At 51.8% G+C, this 13,435-nt stretch overlaps 1 protein-coding gene across 12 annotated transcripts in view; it reads right to left on the bottom strand.

Annotated features, from left to right (window-relative positions):
• Positions 1 to 1,648: 1,648 nt before the first annotated feature.
• BCL2L1 (BCL2 like 1) overlaps positions 1,649 to 13,435 on the bottom strand; it is a 52,143-nt gene continuing 40,356 nt past the window's right edge. For 8 of the 12 annotated variants that reach the window (XM_036826183.1, XM_036826184.1, XM_036826185.1 and 5 more), the window contains one exon: positions 1,649 to 3,319. In XM_036826183.1, the coding sequence (XP_036682078.1) occupies positions 3,182 to 3,319 (138 nt within the window). In that variant the 3' untranslated portion in view covers positions 1,649 to 3,181. The remainder of the gene's footprint in view (positions 3,320 to 13,435) is intronic. The other 4 variants (XM_036826188.1, XM_036826189.1, XM_036826190.1 and 1 more) reach the window with 1 other exon arrangement.

Raw genomic sequence — 13,435 nt, 5'->3', positions numbered from 1 at the left:
TGTGAATCCGGTACCCAAGGGATGGTAGTGTAGACGTCCTTCTGGTAAGCAGGACAGTGGATGGAGGACGCCACGTAAAGCTGGTCAGGCGGGAGACAGAGGTCGTGGGCACTGCGCAAGGGCATCTGGGGTGGGAGCGGCTTTCAGCTGGCAGCCCCCGGCCACCAGGGGGCAGTCAAGCTCGCTCCTGGAGCGGGCAGGGAGGAGCACCCGAGGCAGGTCCCCCGCCTCCAGGCCCGCCCCCCGGCCGGAGCGCCCGCCGCTGGAGTCCTGCTCCCTTTCCCAGGCCCTTCCCCGACCTCCGGCTACAGCCACGTGGAGCTCCGTGTGGAGCACCTCGTTCTTCCTCTTGGGGGTCCGCTTGATGGTGGGGTCATCGATGCCTCCCCCCTCAACTTTCAGTCTTCGTTAGGTTATCTTATTCCATTTTAACCACAATCGCTTAAGATGGGTACTGCTATCCTACCCATTTCATAGATGGGAAAGCTAGGGCATAGAGAGGATAGGTAACTTGCCCAAAGACCAGGAATGGCGACCCAGGATACACCCCTGGCCTGTCCACTCTCAGAACTGGAGCGTTAACCTAGCCATGGCTTCTCCACTCTGCTCCCCCTCCAGAACCTTCTTCACATAGCAGCCAGAGGGGGCTTTGGGGGCTCTAAGTGGTGTAGCACTCCCTGACAACCTCTCTCTGGCTCTCACTGCCCTCAGGACCAAGTACAGTCCCCTCATCCCACCTGTCTGGCATCATATTGACCCAGGAGCCCCCAGACACACCAACTTTTCTTCAACCCGGAGAAAACTCTTGCTCATCCTGTGCATTTGCTTCTTCTTCACCAGGACCACTCTTCTTGCCTCCCTGCTGCTTCTGGATAGCTCTTATAGATTCTTCAGGCCCTGGCTCTGATATCACTTCCTCCAGGGAGCCCTCCCTGACTCCCAGACAGGCTCAGGTTCCGTATTAAATGCTGTTAGAGCACTCACTATGAGCCTCTTGTGTTGCACTGGCCTCAGATGTGTGCTTCATTTTGTGATTATAATAATATCATTATTTCAAAACCTCAAAATCACTCTTGGTTCCTCTTTCTTCCTAGAGCTCTCTCCAATACATCAGCTGATCTTGTGGGATTATCTTTAAAATGTTATCTCAAGTCTGACTCCTTCTTACCTCCTTCCCCACTAGATCCTTCATGTCTTGCCATGCTTCCTCAGGGTCATCCTGTTTCCACTTTTGCCCTGCAACAGCCAGCCATCCTTGTATTCGTCTGGCTGTCTCCCCGACCAGAATGGAAGCTCCATAAAGGCAAGGGCTTTGTTCCCTGCAGGATCCCCAGTGCCTAGGACTGTGCCTGCACAGAGCAGGGCTCAGTAAACACTTGCCAAGTGGCCATTTGACTGCTTCTCCCACTAGAATGTCAGTTCCTGAGGGCTGGGACTGTGTCTGTCCTGTTAACACACAGCCCCAGTGCCCAGCACACAGCAGGTGCTCAATAAAAACCCAGTGTACAGGTGGAGAAATTCAGGCCCAGAGGAAGGAAGGGACTTGTCCAAGGTCCTCCCCTAAGAGCAGCAGAGCCAGCACCGGTACCCAGCTCTCCTGCAGCCCCTCTGCCAGCCAAGCATCCCCTCCTTTCCCTGTCCTGGAGCACACAAGAGCCCAGGCCCTTTGTTCACCGAGTCAACACAGTTTATTACTGAACTGCACCTTCACTTTCACACAGACTATTTCAAAGAGCTGGAACAAGTGTGGGGTGGGGGTTGGGGGAGGGACAGGTGCCCCTCAGGAGCCAGGACCCCCGGCTGGCTTCCCCGGACCAGGGCAGGGGAGGGAGCATCAGGCCGTTCAATCTCCGGGCACCAGCTCTCCACGTGCACACGCACAGCAAGCCAGCAGCTCCTCACACATAAATACAGACACGCTTAACAAAAATAGTATATCATCTTCACAAGGAATAAAAATTAGTCTCAAATATGTACAGCAGAGAGCCCGGGGTGGCCAGGGCTAGGCCAGGACCCCCATGGATGAGACAGGCCATGGGTGGAGCAGAGGAGAGAGGGAGGCCTGAAGAGCTCCCGGCCAGGCCACCCTGACCTTGGCAGCCCGGCTGCCCAGGCTGAACGGGGGTGGGGCACAAATCGTTCAGGCTAGGCAGGACTGGCCCCTCCAGCCAGCCCTACCTCCACCCCACGCACAAGGCTCTCTTTCCTGCCCTTCCTGCCTGAGGTAGGGAAGACCCCAGGGCTCCCACAGCTGTTCCCTGTGGCTCCCCCTCACATCTGGGCGGAGGCCCCTGAACCCCATGGGCAGCAGCCCAAGGCAAAGGTGCCACAGGACGATCTCCTTGCAGGAAGCGAGGCAGCTGAGGCCATAAACAGCTCTGGGGCACCTATCTTGGGCCCAGTCGGTTCCTCAGTCATGGTCATGGGAGCCGGGGAAGGGGAAGGGAACTGGGGTGGTGCTCAACTGCAAGGGCCACCCGAGCTTTGGCATGGGGTGCTTCCTGCAGCTACAGCTCCCCCATCCCAGGTGGGGCTGGCCTCTAGCCAGAGGTCTCTAGAGGACACTGGGATTGAGGGTAGGGACTTTGGCCAGGCCAAAGGTGGGGAGGGGGTCCTGGTCCTTGTTTCTTTATGCTAAGCAGCCTGAATCCCTAATTAGTCAGAAGTGGCCCCTAAGCTTGGAGGGTGGGGATAAATGGAAGGGGAGCCCAGGTCCAGGAGGAGGGAGAGACAGGAAATGATCAATTCTGAGGCCACACACATCAAAATGAAGGCAATCTAGTCTCTCTTTCTGGGGAAAAGGGTCAGAAAACTTTCCAGCTCCCTGGCAGGAAAGCATCCTCAGGGAGGCTAAGGGGGCAGGGGTTCCACCAATCAGGCAGGGCACTCCAGCTCCCAGTCACAATTCCCCCCAAACCTATGAGCTTCCACGGGGCAGATTCTGGGGAAATTTTGTGGGTTTTGAGGCCGGGAGAACTGAGGTGCCGGGGAAGGCGGCTTTCACAGAAGCATGGTAAATTCTAGAAAACTAACTGCGGGGGACCAGGTCTAGGCCCAACCCTGTGATGTGTGGGTGGCCGTGGGCTGCATGTAGTGGTTCTCCTGGTGGCGATGGTGGCTGGACGGAGGGTGCGGTGAGGGCAGGATGGGGGTGGCGGGTGAGTGGGTGGTCAGTGTCTGGTCATTTCCGACTGAAGAGCGAGCCCAGCAGAACCACGCCAGCCACAGTCATGCCCGTCAGGAACCAGCGGTTGAAGCGCTCCTGGCCCTTCCGGCTCTCGGCTGCTGCATTGTTCCCATAGAGTTCCACGAAAGTGTCCTGCAGGGAGACAGAAGAGAAGGGAACATGCTGTTTGAGTCCTCAACAGTAATGTGGCTGGGACAAAGGGGACCATCTGCATGCGATGGCCTTGGTGAAATGAAAAACTGTAGCCATCCATGCCCACTCTGGGCCAGATAAAGGGTTAAGGGCTGCCCTTCTTCCTGACAGGGATAACCAACCCATTTTATTGCTGAGAAAACAGGTGCAGAGTGGGGAAAGAGTTTTGTCCAAGGTCAGACAGCTAGGAAGTAGTACTTCAGAACCTGAGGTGGGAAAGAGATGGGCAGGGGCAGGGAACTGACAGGAGGTCAGGGGCCTGGAGCAGGGTGGAGAGGAGGGGAGAAGGGAGATGAGCGTGCAGGGGTGAGCGAGAGCTAGACCACGTGTGGTCTGGAAGCCTCGGAGGAGCCTGGAGTTGAGCCCAAGGGTGGTGCAGAACCACCAGGCCTCGGCCTTTCCACTGCTGCAACAGAGGGAGGGAGGGAGAGAAAAGAGCCAGGGCTCAATTCCCAGAGTGGTTCAGGAGCAGAGCAGATCTGGAGGGAGCCTCTGACCAGGGCAGGCTGATGGGTGGGCAGAGCAGGGCAGAGTAGAGAGGGTAACAACAATGCAGGACTGGGATGGGGTCTATGAGGCCCTGTCCCCCACCCCAGGGGGCGTGACCCTGGGCCCAGGAGGAGGTGAGCAACAGCCCTCTCCCTGAAGCTAGTCAGGAGGGAAGCACGTGATACCGGGAAGGAGGGGCAGCGGGTTAAATGACCCAGCCTGGGGTGGAGTCAGCCTGTGGCGCAGGGAGAGGGGAGCTTGGAGCACCCTTTAATGAGTGTGCTTTGCACCCAATTTGTCCTTTAATCCTCTCAGCAATGCTGTCTCTCCCCACTGACAGACCAGGAAGCCTGGCCTCTGAGCACTGAAGGACTTGATCAGGTCACCCAACTCTGTGGTGGAACCAGAATCCAAACCTGGTGCCTGGCGCCTAGAAATCAGTGTGCTTTGTGTGCCTAGGGAGGGAACAGATCACTGGCTGGTTCCAGAGACGGTGTTCTTGCCTCTCCACCAAGAACTCACATCGTGGGTCCACACCTCTACCTGGGCCCGACTGGTTGAGCCACCAGGCGGCTCCCTCAGACAGCGCCTGCCGTTTCTGGTTGGCCCCAGGTCCCACCCAGCCAGTTTGCTCACTGTGATATCTGCTGGGCCCTACTTCTAGTCTTGATGACATCCCCTTAACTCCACGCCAAGAAGATTTTTTAAAACATAGGTCAGATCGTGGCACACCAACAGCTTTCCCTTGCACTTAGAAAGCCAGCGTCATGTCTGTTTATATCCCTGGTACCTGGCAGAGGGCCATGCACACTGAGCTGCCCCCTTGACTCAAAGAATCTGTAACATTTATTAAGCCATTAGGGAGGTAGCAGTGATGCATGAGCCAGAGCCCTTCCAGAAAGCTCACCATCTACAGGGGAAAAGGCATTGGGAGGGGGAGGCAGGCAGGTGGGGAAAACCCCACCATTCAGACCATGTCACTCCACCATCTCAAGCTCTCCAAGGCTCCCCCTCACACACGGAATCAAGTCCTCACCACGGCCAGCGAGGTCCGGTAGGACCCGGCCCCTCCCCACTGCACACTGCATTCTAGTCGCACTGGCCTCCTTGCTGTTTCTTGTACATCCGCTGAGCTCGGGACCTGCTGCCCTTGCTGCCTGGAGCACTTGACCCCAGGCTCCCTCATTTCACTCCTAACTCTGCTCAAATGTGATCTCCTCAGAGACGCCTTCCCTGGCCACCCTGTCTAAAATGGTACCCACCACCCTGATCTCTACCTATCCCCTTACCTTGCTTTATTTTCCTTCTCAGCACTTTTCAGAAGCAGAGCCTACCCTTGGTCTTTGTTTTGATTTGTCTCCTGCAATAGTCATGGCTTGATGAGGCAGAGAGCCTGTCTTGTTTCTATATATCCAGAACAGTGTCTGGTACATAGTTGGTGCTCAATAAGTACATGAGTAGAACAAAGGTCTTACATGTCTTCTAAGTGCCAGACATTGTCATCCCACTTCACCTTCATCAGAATCCCCAGATGTAGCGATCTGAGCCCCATTTCACAGGTGAAACAACTGAGGTTTAGAGTCGGAAAGACCTTGCCTGGGGTCACCCAGCTAACAGGTGGCAGAGCTAGGATCAAAACCCAGGACTGCCTGGCCCCAACCCAAGTGCTGCTACAGCAGGACACTTCCCTATGTGGGGGGCTGCGGTGGAGGTGGAGCGCTGGGTCTGGGGAGAGAAGGGCAGGGGTGGCAGTGGTGGCCGCCAGCGTCCTTACTCTTCGGCCTTCATCCTGGTTAGCCTCCATGGGTGTTGGCAGACCAGAAAATCCTTACAGGAATTAAAATTTTTCTGGTCCCAAGTGAAGTAGGCCCAGGTGAAGTCACAAAAAAGATTGATGTGATGAGGGAGAGTCCCGGGCTGTGGGGAGCATGGGAGAGGGAGGCCATGGCCAGAAGGCTCTGGGTTATCCCAAGGGGCCAAATGTCCCACAAGAAACCAGGGACATTGGGTTGCAGCCAAAGCGGGAGAGGCCTGGCTCCCTCGATGGGAACTTTCCTGAAGTAGAGGGCTGGCAGCCACAGGAAATTTTCGGCTCTGAGGCTGAGCTGGAGTAAACAGGCCCTGCCCCTGCAAGGCACAAAGCACTCACTGTCCAGGAACAGTTATTCTAGGGTGGCGGGAACATTCTCCTGTCGGTGCCACGGAGACAAGGCTCTGATATGCCCAGCCCCCCCCCCCCCCCGCCCCGCCCCATGCATTCGCGGTTGGACAACCTTCATCTCCATTTCAGAAGCTCCTTCTCCTAGGGAGGGGGGAGAGAGGATTCTGGGATTGCTTTTGCAGAGAGAGCAAGAGCAAAACGGGGCGTGCTGTTCCAGGGCGGGTGCCGGGGAGGCAGTGGTGTGGGTATATTTAGCCCACGGTTCACACGACACACTTGGAAACAAACACAGCCATTTTCTCAGCGGGCGCCTGCTCTGGATAAATAAACAGGATTGCGGAGCTGCCCTGGTCTGGAAAAGCAGAGATAAGCCCCCACTGCTGCGAGCCAGAGCTGGCGTGGTGGACAGGGCGTCAGACGTAAGAGTGGGCTGTAGGGAGGTCTCTGATGTCACAGAGGCTTTCAGGAGACCCATCCTCAGCGTGGGTTAGGGCAAAAGTGGGGCAAGTTTCTCTTTGTAGCTGTGACCACTACCATGGGATCCATGAGGGGTTTTCAGGACCACTGGGGACAGGCAGTGGCTAATGACCTCCATGGGAGAACCGTGGACTCCTAGGCTGGCAGACCCCCAAGTCAACAAGGCCAACACATTCGCGCACTCTACAGTTTCAAACAGCCTGTTTGTGGGCTTGGACTCAACCCTCTAGCATCGGGGCCCTTCAGAGTGGCGAGACAAGAACCAGGGTCCCCAGGAGAAGCTAAGGCGGGGGCCACTTTCAAGGTCCTCCCTCCAACAGTCCTGGCCACATGTGTGGAATGGCCCAGCCCCACACTCCGGAGCGTTTCATGCCCCTGTGCCTTTGCCAGCACTGTGTCCTCTAACTGGTCACCCTCCCCACACCTCCCTTCCTCAGTCAGCCAACCCTACTCAGCTTACACGACTCCACTTTGGAGTCCTGTCTTCTGAGAAGATGTCCCTATTTATCCCTCCTTCAACTCCACGAGGAATGTCTCCTTTGTGCTCCCAGAGTTTTCGGACCTTCGTTCACACCGTTAACTACTGAGAGCCTACCATGCTCCGGGCCCAGTACTGGAGACACAGCAGTGGACAAGACAAATAAGGTTCCCACTTTCACGGAGCTTACGTTCTAGTCCATGCATTCTCCATCGGTGGGGGGTGGGGGGCATAGCACAGAAAGGGATCACAGTACAGCTGTGGTATTCAGAGTCACGGCAGGGCAATTAGGACAAACATGTCTAAAAGGACTCCTTCGTGGGAAGTGGTGAAGAGAGAAAAAGGTTGAGAAACACTGTCCTAGTGGGAAGCAGAGAGAATGAGAAGCAAGACAATTTCAGATATGATGAGGTTTTGAAGACAGTAAGTCCTAGGCAGGTGATAAAGAATACCAGGGGACTGATGTAGGTGGAGTGGCCAGAAAAGGCCTCTCTGGGGAAGTGAGGTTTAAACTGAGACCTGAATGACTAGGTGGCAGTGGCCAAGGGAGGATTAAAAATCTCGGGTGAAAAAGAGCATGTTCCACCGGAAGCAACAAGTGCAAAGGCCCTGAGGCAGGAAGGAGAGGCAGGGGCGTCCCTAGGTTGAGGCTCTCTGTATGTCGGTCTCGCCCATCAGTCTGGGGGCTCAGTGCAGGCAGGGACCAAGGACCCATGTCTGAAGCCAGGGGTCCATCCAGACAGGCACAGACTGGCTTCAGCTAGATCTCTGTCCAGAGACAGCCAACTGCACAATGCAGGTTATCCTGCGGCCCCCTGCAACCCTGGAGAAGTCAGGAGAAAGGCTGGAACAGCAGTGCCCCTGGGGCAGTGGCCCAAGTGCCAGCGGACTACCCGCCCTGCCAGGGGCTGGAGCGCAGTTCCTGCTTGAATCCAGTCAGTCCTCCACTCCCCACCCTTCTCCTCTCTCACCTCCCACGTCTCCATGCGTCTTCCTAGCAGTGTGACTTTGAGCAGGTTACTTCGATTCTCCAGCCCATAGTGTCCTCACTTTTTAAATAACAATAAAATATCTGTTATTATGACAGCTGACCTTTATCACACAGCTGAATGTTTTACCTGTGCCAGGGACTGAGCTAAAGCACTTTACTCCAAGGAGGCCATACTCCCTGCACAATCACAATCACATTCACTTGAGTGATTGTTTTTTGTCCTGTCTCCCCCACTAGACTGCGTGTAGTTTTTGTCACTTGTACCTCAAGAACCTGGTGCTATACCTGGAACATAGCAGGTGCCATCCTAAATGAACCTATTTGAGATGAACAAGTGAATGACTACTTTCAGTTAATCCTCAGAACATTTATCGGAGCCTCGTTCTACAGACGTGAAGACGGAGGCTTCAGCGTTTCCCCACAAGCTCTATCTAGGAAGTGGTAGGACTGGGATTTGATGGCTTCCTGATCATTCTGATGTCCAATCCTGCCATCTTGGGTCCCTGCTGTCTCCACCCACAGAGAACTAGCCTCTTCAGTGGCGGCAGCAGTGGCTGACTTTTCCCGAGCACTTACCTGGCAAGACACTCTTCTTGGCCCTTTCTGTGGATTAGTTTACTTAACTGTCTCTACGCTCTGTCAGCCAGTGGGTACTACTATTAACCCAGCATACAGCTGATGGACCCGAGGCCCATAGATGATGTGTGACTTGCCCAAGGTCACACAGTGACCTGGTGACATGGCTGGGTTGCCTGCACCAACCATCTGGCTCCAGTGCCTTTGCTCCTAACCTCTACACAGCACTCTGCTCACTTTCAAAAGGATAATTCGCCTCAAGGCCCCATCATGGGCCAGGTGCACGCACTTCTGTTACTGAAGGAGGTCCTCACTCTAAGCCCAGGTAAGCCGAGGCTCAGAGATACTGAGAGACCTGTCCCAAGTGGATAAGTAGAGAAGCCAGTTCATATTCTGGGCCAAGCCTATAGCCCTGAGTCCCTCTAGGAGGAGGAAGGTGGCCTGAGGCCACCAGCTGAATGAATGAGTTCTGGCCCCTAGCCAGCTGAGGGGAACTGGGTGCCACAGGAAAAGGATGTGACGAAGGCGAGGAGAGAAAGTGAAACCCTTCCGTCCTGGCTTCAGTGGAGAACAAGCACCTCTGCCAGACGGGCCCTTCCTTCCTTTAGGGTGACTCTGGAGGGCCCAGGCCCACTGCTTCCTTCCTGCTTGGTTATTTCAGGAAAGAGGTAGGTGGAGAAGAGGAAGGGGCTCCTAGCAGCCCAGGGAAAGTGCCAGGGACGTCAACACTGTACCTTACCCGGCCTCACCACAGCCCTGCAGGGGCAGGCCGTGAGTCACTTTCTGCTCCTGGCCTCAGTTTCCCTGGGGGAGAGGCTGAAAAATGCCGGCTGAATAGACAAATGAGGCCTTGCTAGGAGATCCCAAGGAGATGGCAGGAAGGTGGGTGGTGGGGCAAACGAAGAGGTCTTATCACTCTCTTGGCAGGGAGCAGCAGGCGGAGACTCGGAAGAAGTGAGGTTTGTGGTTGGAATCCACTTCCCTTGGCTTTCTTGGGGGAGCTGTTGGCCTCAGCAATGTGAGAGGAACACAGCCTCTCTCCTCTACCCTGGGGAACACGGGCCTGGATGTGGGCAACTCAGAGAGGCGGCTCAGTGGGGCAGGGCAAAGACATGGGTTGCCAGGTTGCTGGGCTGACACCTCAGTCTAGCCAGCCCAGCTGTGGGCGGCACAGCAGGCTGCTCTACTTCTGAGCCTTAGTTTCTCCTGCTTTGACCTCACAAGGCAGTGCTGGTGAGACCAGGGGATGAAAGCACTTGGTAAAGCAAGGTGACCTTGGTGTTACTGGTTGAGGAGGGTGGCATGGGGGGCCCAAGCCATCCGGGCTGTAGGTAATATTTGGAGCATCCTCACAGCAAACTTCGTGTTCATCTTTCTCTAAGTCTGCCCCTGTCAGCTGCCAGCCTCTCCTCCCCCGCCTCCTCCCCCACCATTAGTTCTAAGAAGCTAAGCCTGATAGATGTGCTTACTTCTCAGAAAAGGAAGTGGTTGTGCCGGGAGGAGATAACACCTCCGCTGGGGAATTGAGAAAGCTATCGCGCCCAGCAGTGCGAGCGTGGGCTCTCCACCTCCTCAGCTCAGAAGTGGAGTGCTAGTCTTGGAGGCAGAGAGAGATAATTCAGAAAATCATTTACTGGGGGCACAGATGCTCATTTTGGGGCTCTCGACCACCTTCCCAGGGAGTGATGACTGCTCTTTACCAAGCACTTACCATGCACCAGGCATGGTGCTAACAGCTTCGTCATGTGTGCAAATTCACTTAATCCTCATAATAACCCCATGAAGTAAGTGCTATCATTACTCTCCATGTTACAGATGAGGAAACAGGCACGGAGAGGTCAAATGACCTCCCAAGGCCATACAGTTATAAATCGCAGAGTAGGGATTTGAATTCAGGCAGTCTGGCTCCAGAGCTCAAATGCTTAATGGCTCCTGGGCAGCTGCTATCTGCTCATAAGCATTCATTCCCTGGCAGTCTGAGAACTCCCCTCAATCTCAATCCTCTCTCATCTCATCCTTGGTAACTAACTCCCTATTCTTTCATGAGTAGATGGCCACAGCCTTTCATTCCTCTCCCAGTGTCCAGGGTGAGAAGGACCAAGGCTCACCCTTGAAACAGAGTCAGAGACTCAAAAGTGACCTTACAAGATACCCATCCAACCTTCCATGTGATGCTCAAGCTCACCCCTAACTCATCCTCACTTCCCAGATGAGGTTCAGAAAGGTGGAGTGCAAATCTACAGATTCAGTGCAATCTCTATCAAAATACTAATGGCATTTTTCACAGAACAAGAACAAATAATCATAAAATTTGCATGGAAACATAAAAGACCCCCAATAGCCAAAACAATCTTGAGAAAAAAGAACAAAGCTGGAGGTATCATTCTCTCTGATTTCAAACTATATTACAAAGCTACAGTAATCAAAACAGTATGGTACCAACACAGAAACAGACACATAGATCAATGGAACAGAACAGAGAGACCAGAAATGAACCCACACTTATATGGGCAATTAATCTATGACAAAGGAGGCAAGAAGATACAACAGGGAAAGACAGCCTCTGCAACAAATGTCACTGGGAAAACTGGACAACTACATACAAAAGAGTCAAACTGGATGATTTTCTCACACCATGCACAAAAATAAATTCAAAATGGATTAAAGACTTAAATGTAAGACCTGAAACCATAAAACTCCTAGAAGAAAACATAGGTGGTATGTTCTTTGATTTGTAATGTTTTTTGGATATGTCCCCTGAGGCAAGGGAAACAAAAGCAAAAATAAACAAATGGGAGTACATTAAACTAAAAAGCTTTTGCATGGTGAAGGAAACTATCAACAAAACTAAAAGGCCACCTATTGAATGGGAGACGATATCTGCAAATGATATAGCCGATAATCAGTTAATATCCAAAATATACAAAGAATTCATACAACTCAAAAAAACAAATAACCAGATTACAAAATGGGCAGAGGATCTGAATAGACATTTTTCCAAGGAAGACATACAGATGGCCAACAGGCACATGAAAAGATGCTCAACATCACAAAACATTGGGAAATGCAAACCAAAACCACAATGAGATATCACTTCACACCTGTCAGAATGGTTATTATCGAAAAGGCAACAAATAACAACTGTTGGTGGGGACGTGGAGAAAAGGGAACCCTCATGCACTGCTGGTGGGAATGTAAACTGGTGCAGCCACTATGGAAAACAGTATGGAGATTCCTTAGAAAATTAAAACTAGAACTACCATATGATCCAGCAACACCACTCCCTGCGTATTTATCTGAAGAAAACAAAAACACTAATTAGAAAAGATATATGCACCCGTATGTTCACTGCAGCATTATTTGCAATAGCCAAGATATGGAAGCAACCGAAGTGCCCATTAACAGATGAATGGATAAAGAAGATGATACACACACACACACGCAACAGAATATTAGCCATAAAAAAGAATGAAGTCTTGCCATTTGTGACAACATGGAGGGACCTAGAGGGTATTATGCTTAGTGAAATAAGTCAGAGAAAGGCAAATTCTATATGATTTCACTTATATGTGGAATCTCAATCAAAACAAAACAAATGAACAAACATAACAAAACATAAACAGAGTTATAGATACAGAGAACAGGTGTCTGACAGAGGGGAGGGGGCTCGGGGGAGGAAAGAAATAGGTGAGGGAGATTAAGAGATATAAACTTCCAGTTGCAAAATAAATGAGTCTCGGGTATGAAATGTACAGCGTGGGGAATATAGTCAGTAACTATATAGTATCTTTGTATGGTGACTTATCTTAACTAGACTTACTGTGGTGATCAGTTTGAATTGTATAGAAATACCAAATCACTTCGTTGTACAGCAGGAACTAATATAGCATTGTAGGTCAATTATACTTAAAAAACAAACAAACAAACTCATAGAAAAAGAGATCAGATTTGTGGTTACCAGAGGCAGGGGCCGGGGGGAGGTGAGGGGAGGGGTAAGGAAGAAGGTGGTCAAAAGGTACAAACTTCCAATTATAAGATAAATTAGTACTAGGGATGTAATGTACAACATGATAAATGTAATTAACACTGCTGTATGTTATATATTAAAGTTTTTAAGAGAATAAATCCTAAGAGTTCTCATCATAAGAAAAAAATTTTTTTTTCTATTTGATTTTGTACCTATACGAGATGACAGAGGTTCACTAAACTTACTGTGGTAATCACTTTATGATGTATGTAAATCAAATCTTTATGCTATAAACCTTTTAAACTTATACAGTACTGTATGTCAAATATATTTCAATAAAACTGAAAGGAAAAAAACACAAAGAAAGGTGGAGCATCCAGATCCAGATGAGTTAGGGGTGAGCTTGAGCATCACATGGAAGGTTGGATGGGTATCTTGTATAGTAGGTCTGTTTCACTCCAGATGGTCCACACTCATGGAGTATCTCCAGGGCATTCTCTGCTTACACACCTGTGAGAAGGGGCTCCTTCCCTCCTGTGTGGAGCATTTCATCTTTGGACAGCTCTTTTGGAAAAGTTTTCCCTTTGATCAGCTCTCCTGGAAAACTTTTGCCTCTTTCCCTCTACCTCCCGCCATGGCTGGGCCTTAGTTCTGGTTCTCTCTCCTCTGCTGCTCTCCTTCAACTCTGTCCCAAGGGCTACCCAAGAAGGCAACATGAGCTGGCAGAGGAAGCTATGCCAGCCTTGCCCTGGACCAGGTCCTGCTGCTCTCTGAGTATCAGCTTCCTCATTTGTAAAATGGCAGTGCTATCCGGATGAGGCCAAGGCTGGTGACAAATTAACTTCTTTTTCTCCACCAAACTGGGCTGCCAGAGCAAAGAATAGGCAGGTACCCCAAAAGTCTTGCAATTAGACTAA

The sequence above is a fragment of the Balaenoptera musculus genome, chromosome 15, assembly GCF_009873245.2.
Source record: "Balaenoptera musculus isolate JJ_BM4_2016_0621 chromosome 15, mBalMus1.pri.v3, whole genome shotgun sequence".
NCBI lineage: Eukaryota > Metazoa > Chordata > Mammalia > Artiodactyla > Balaenopteridae > Balaenoptera > Balaenoptera musculus.
This window is presented reverse-complemented; position numbering and strand designations above follow the sequence as displayed.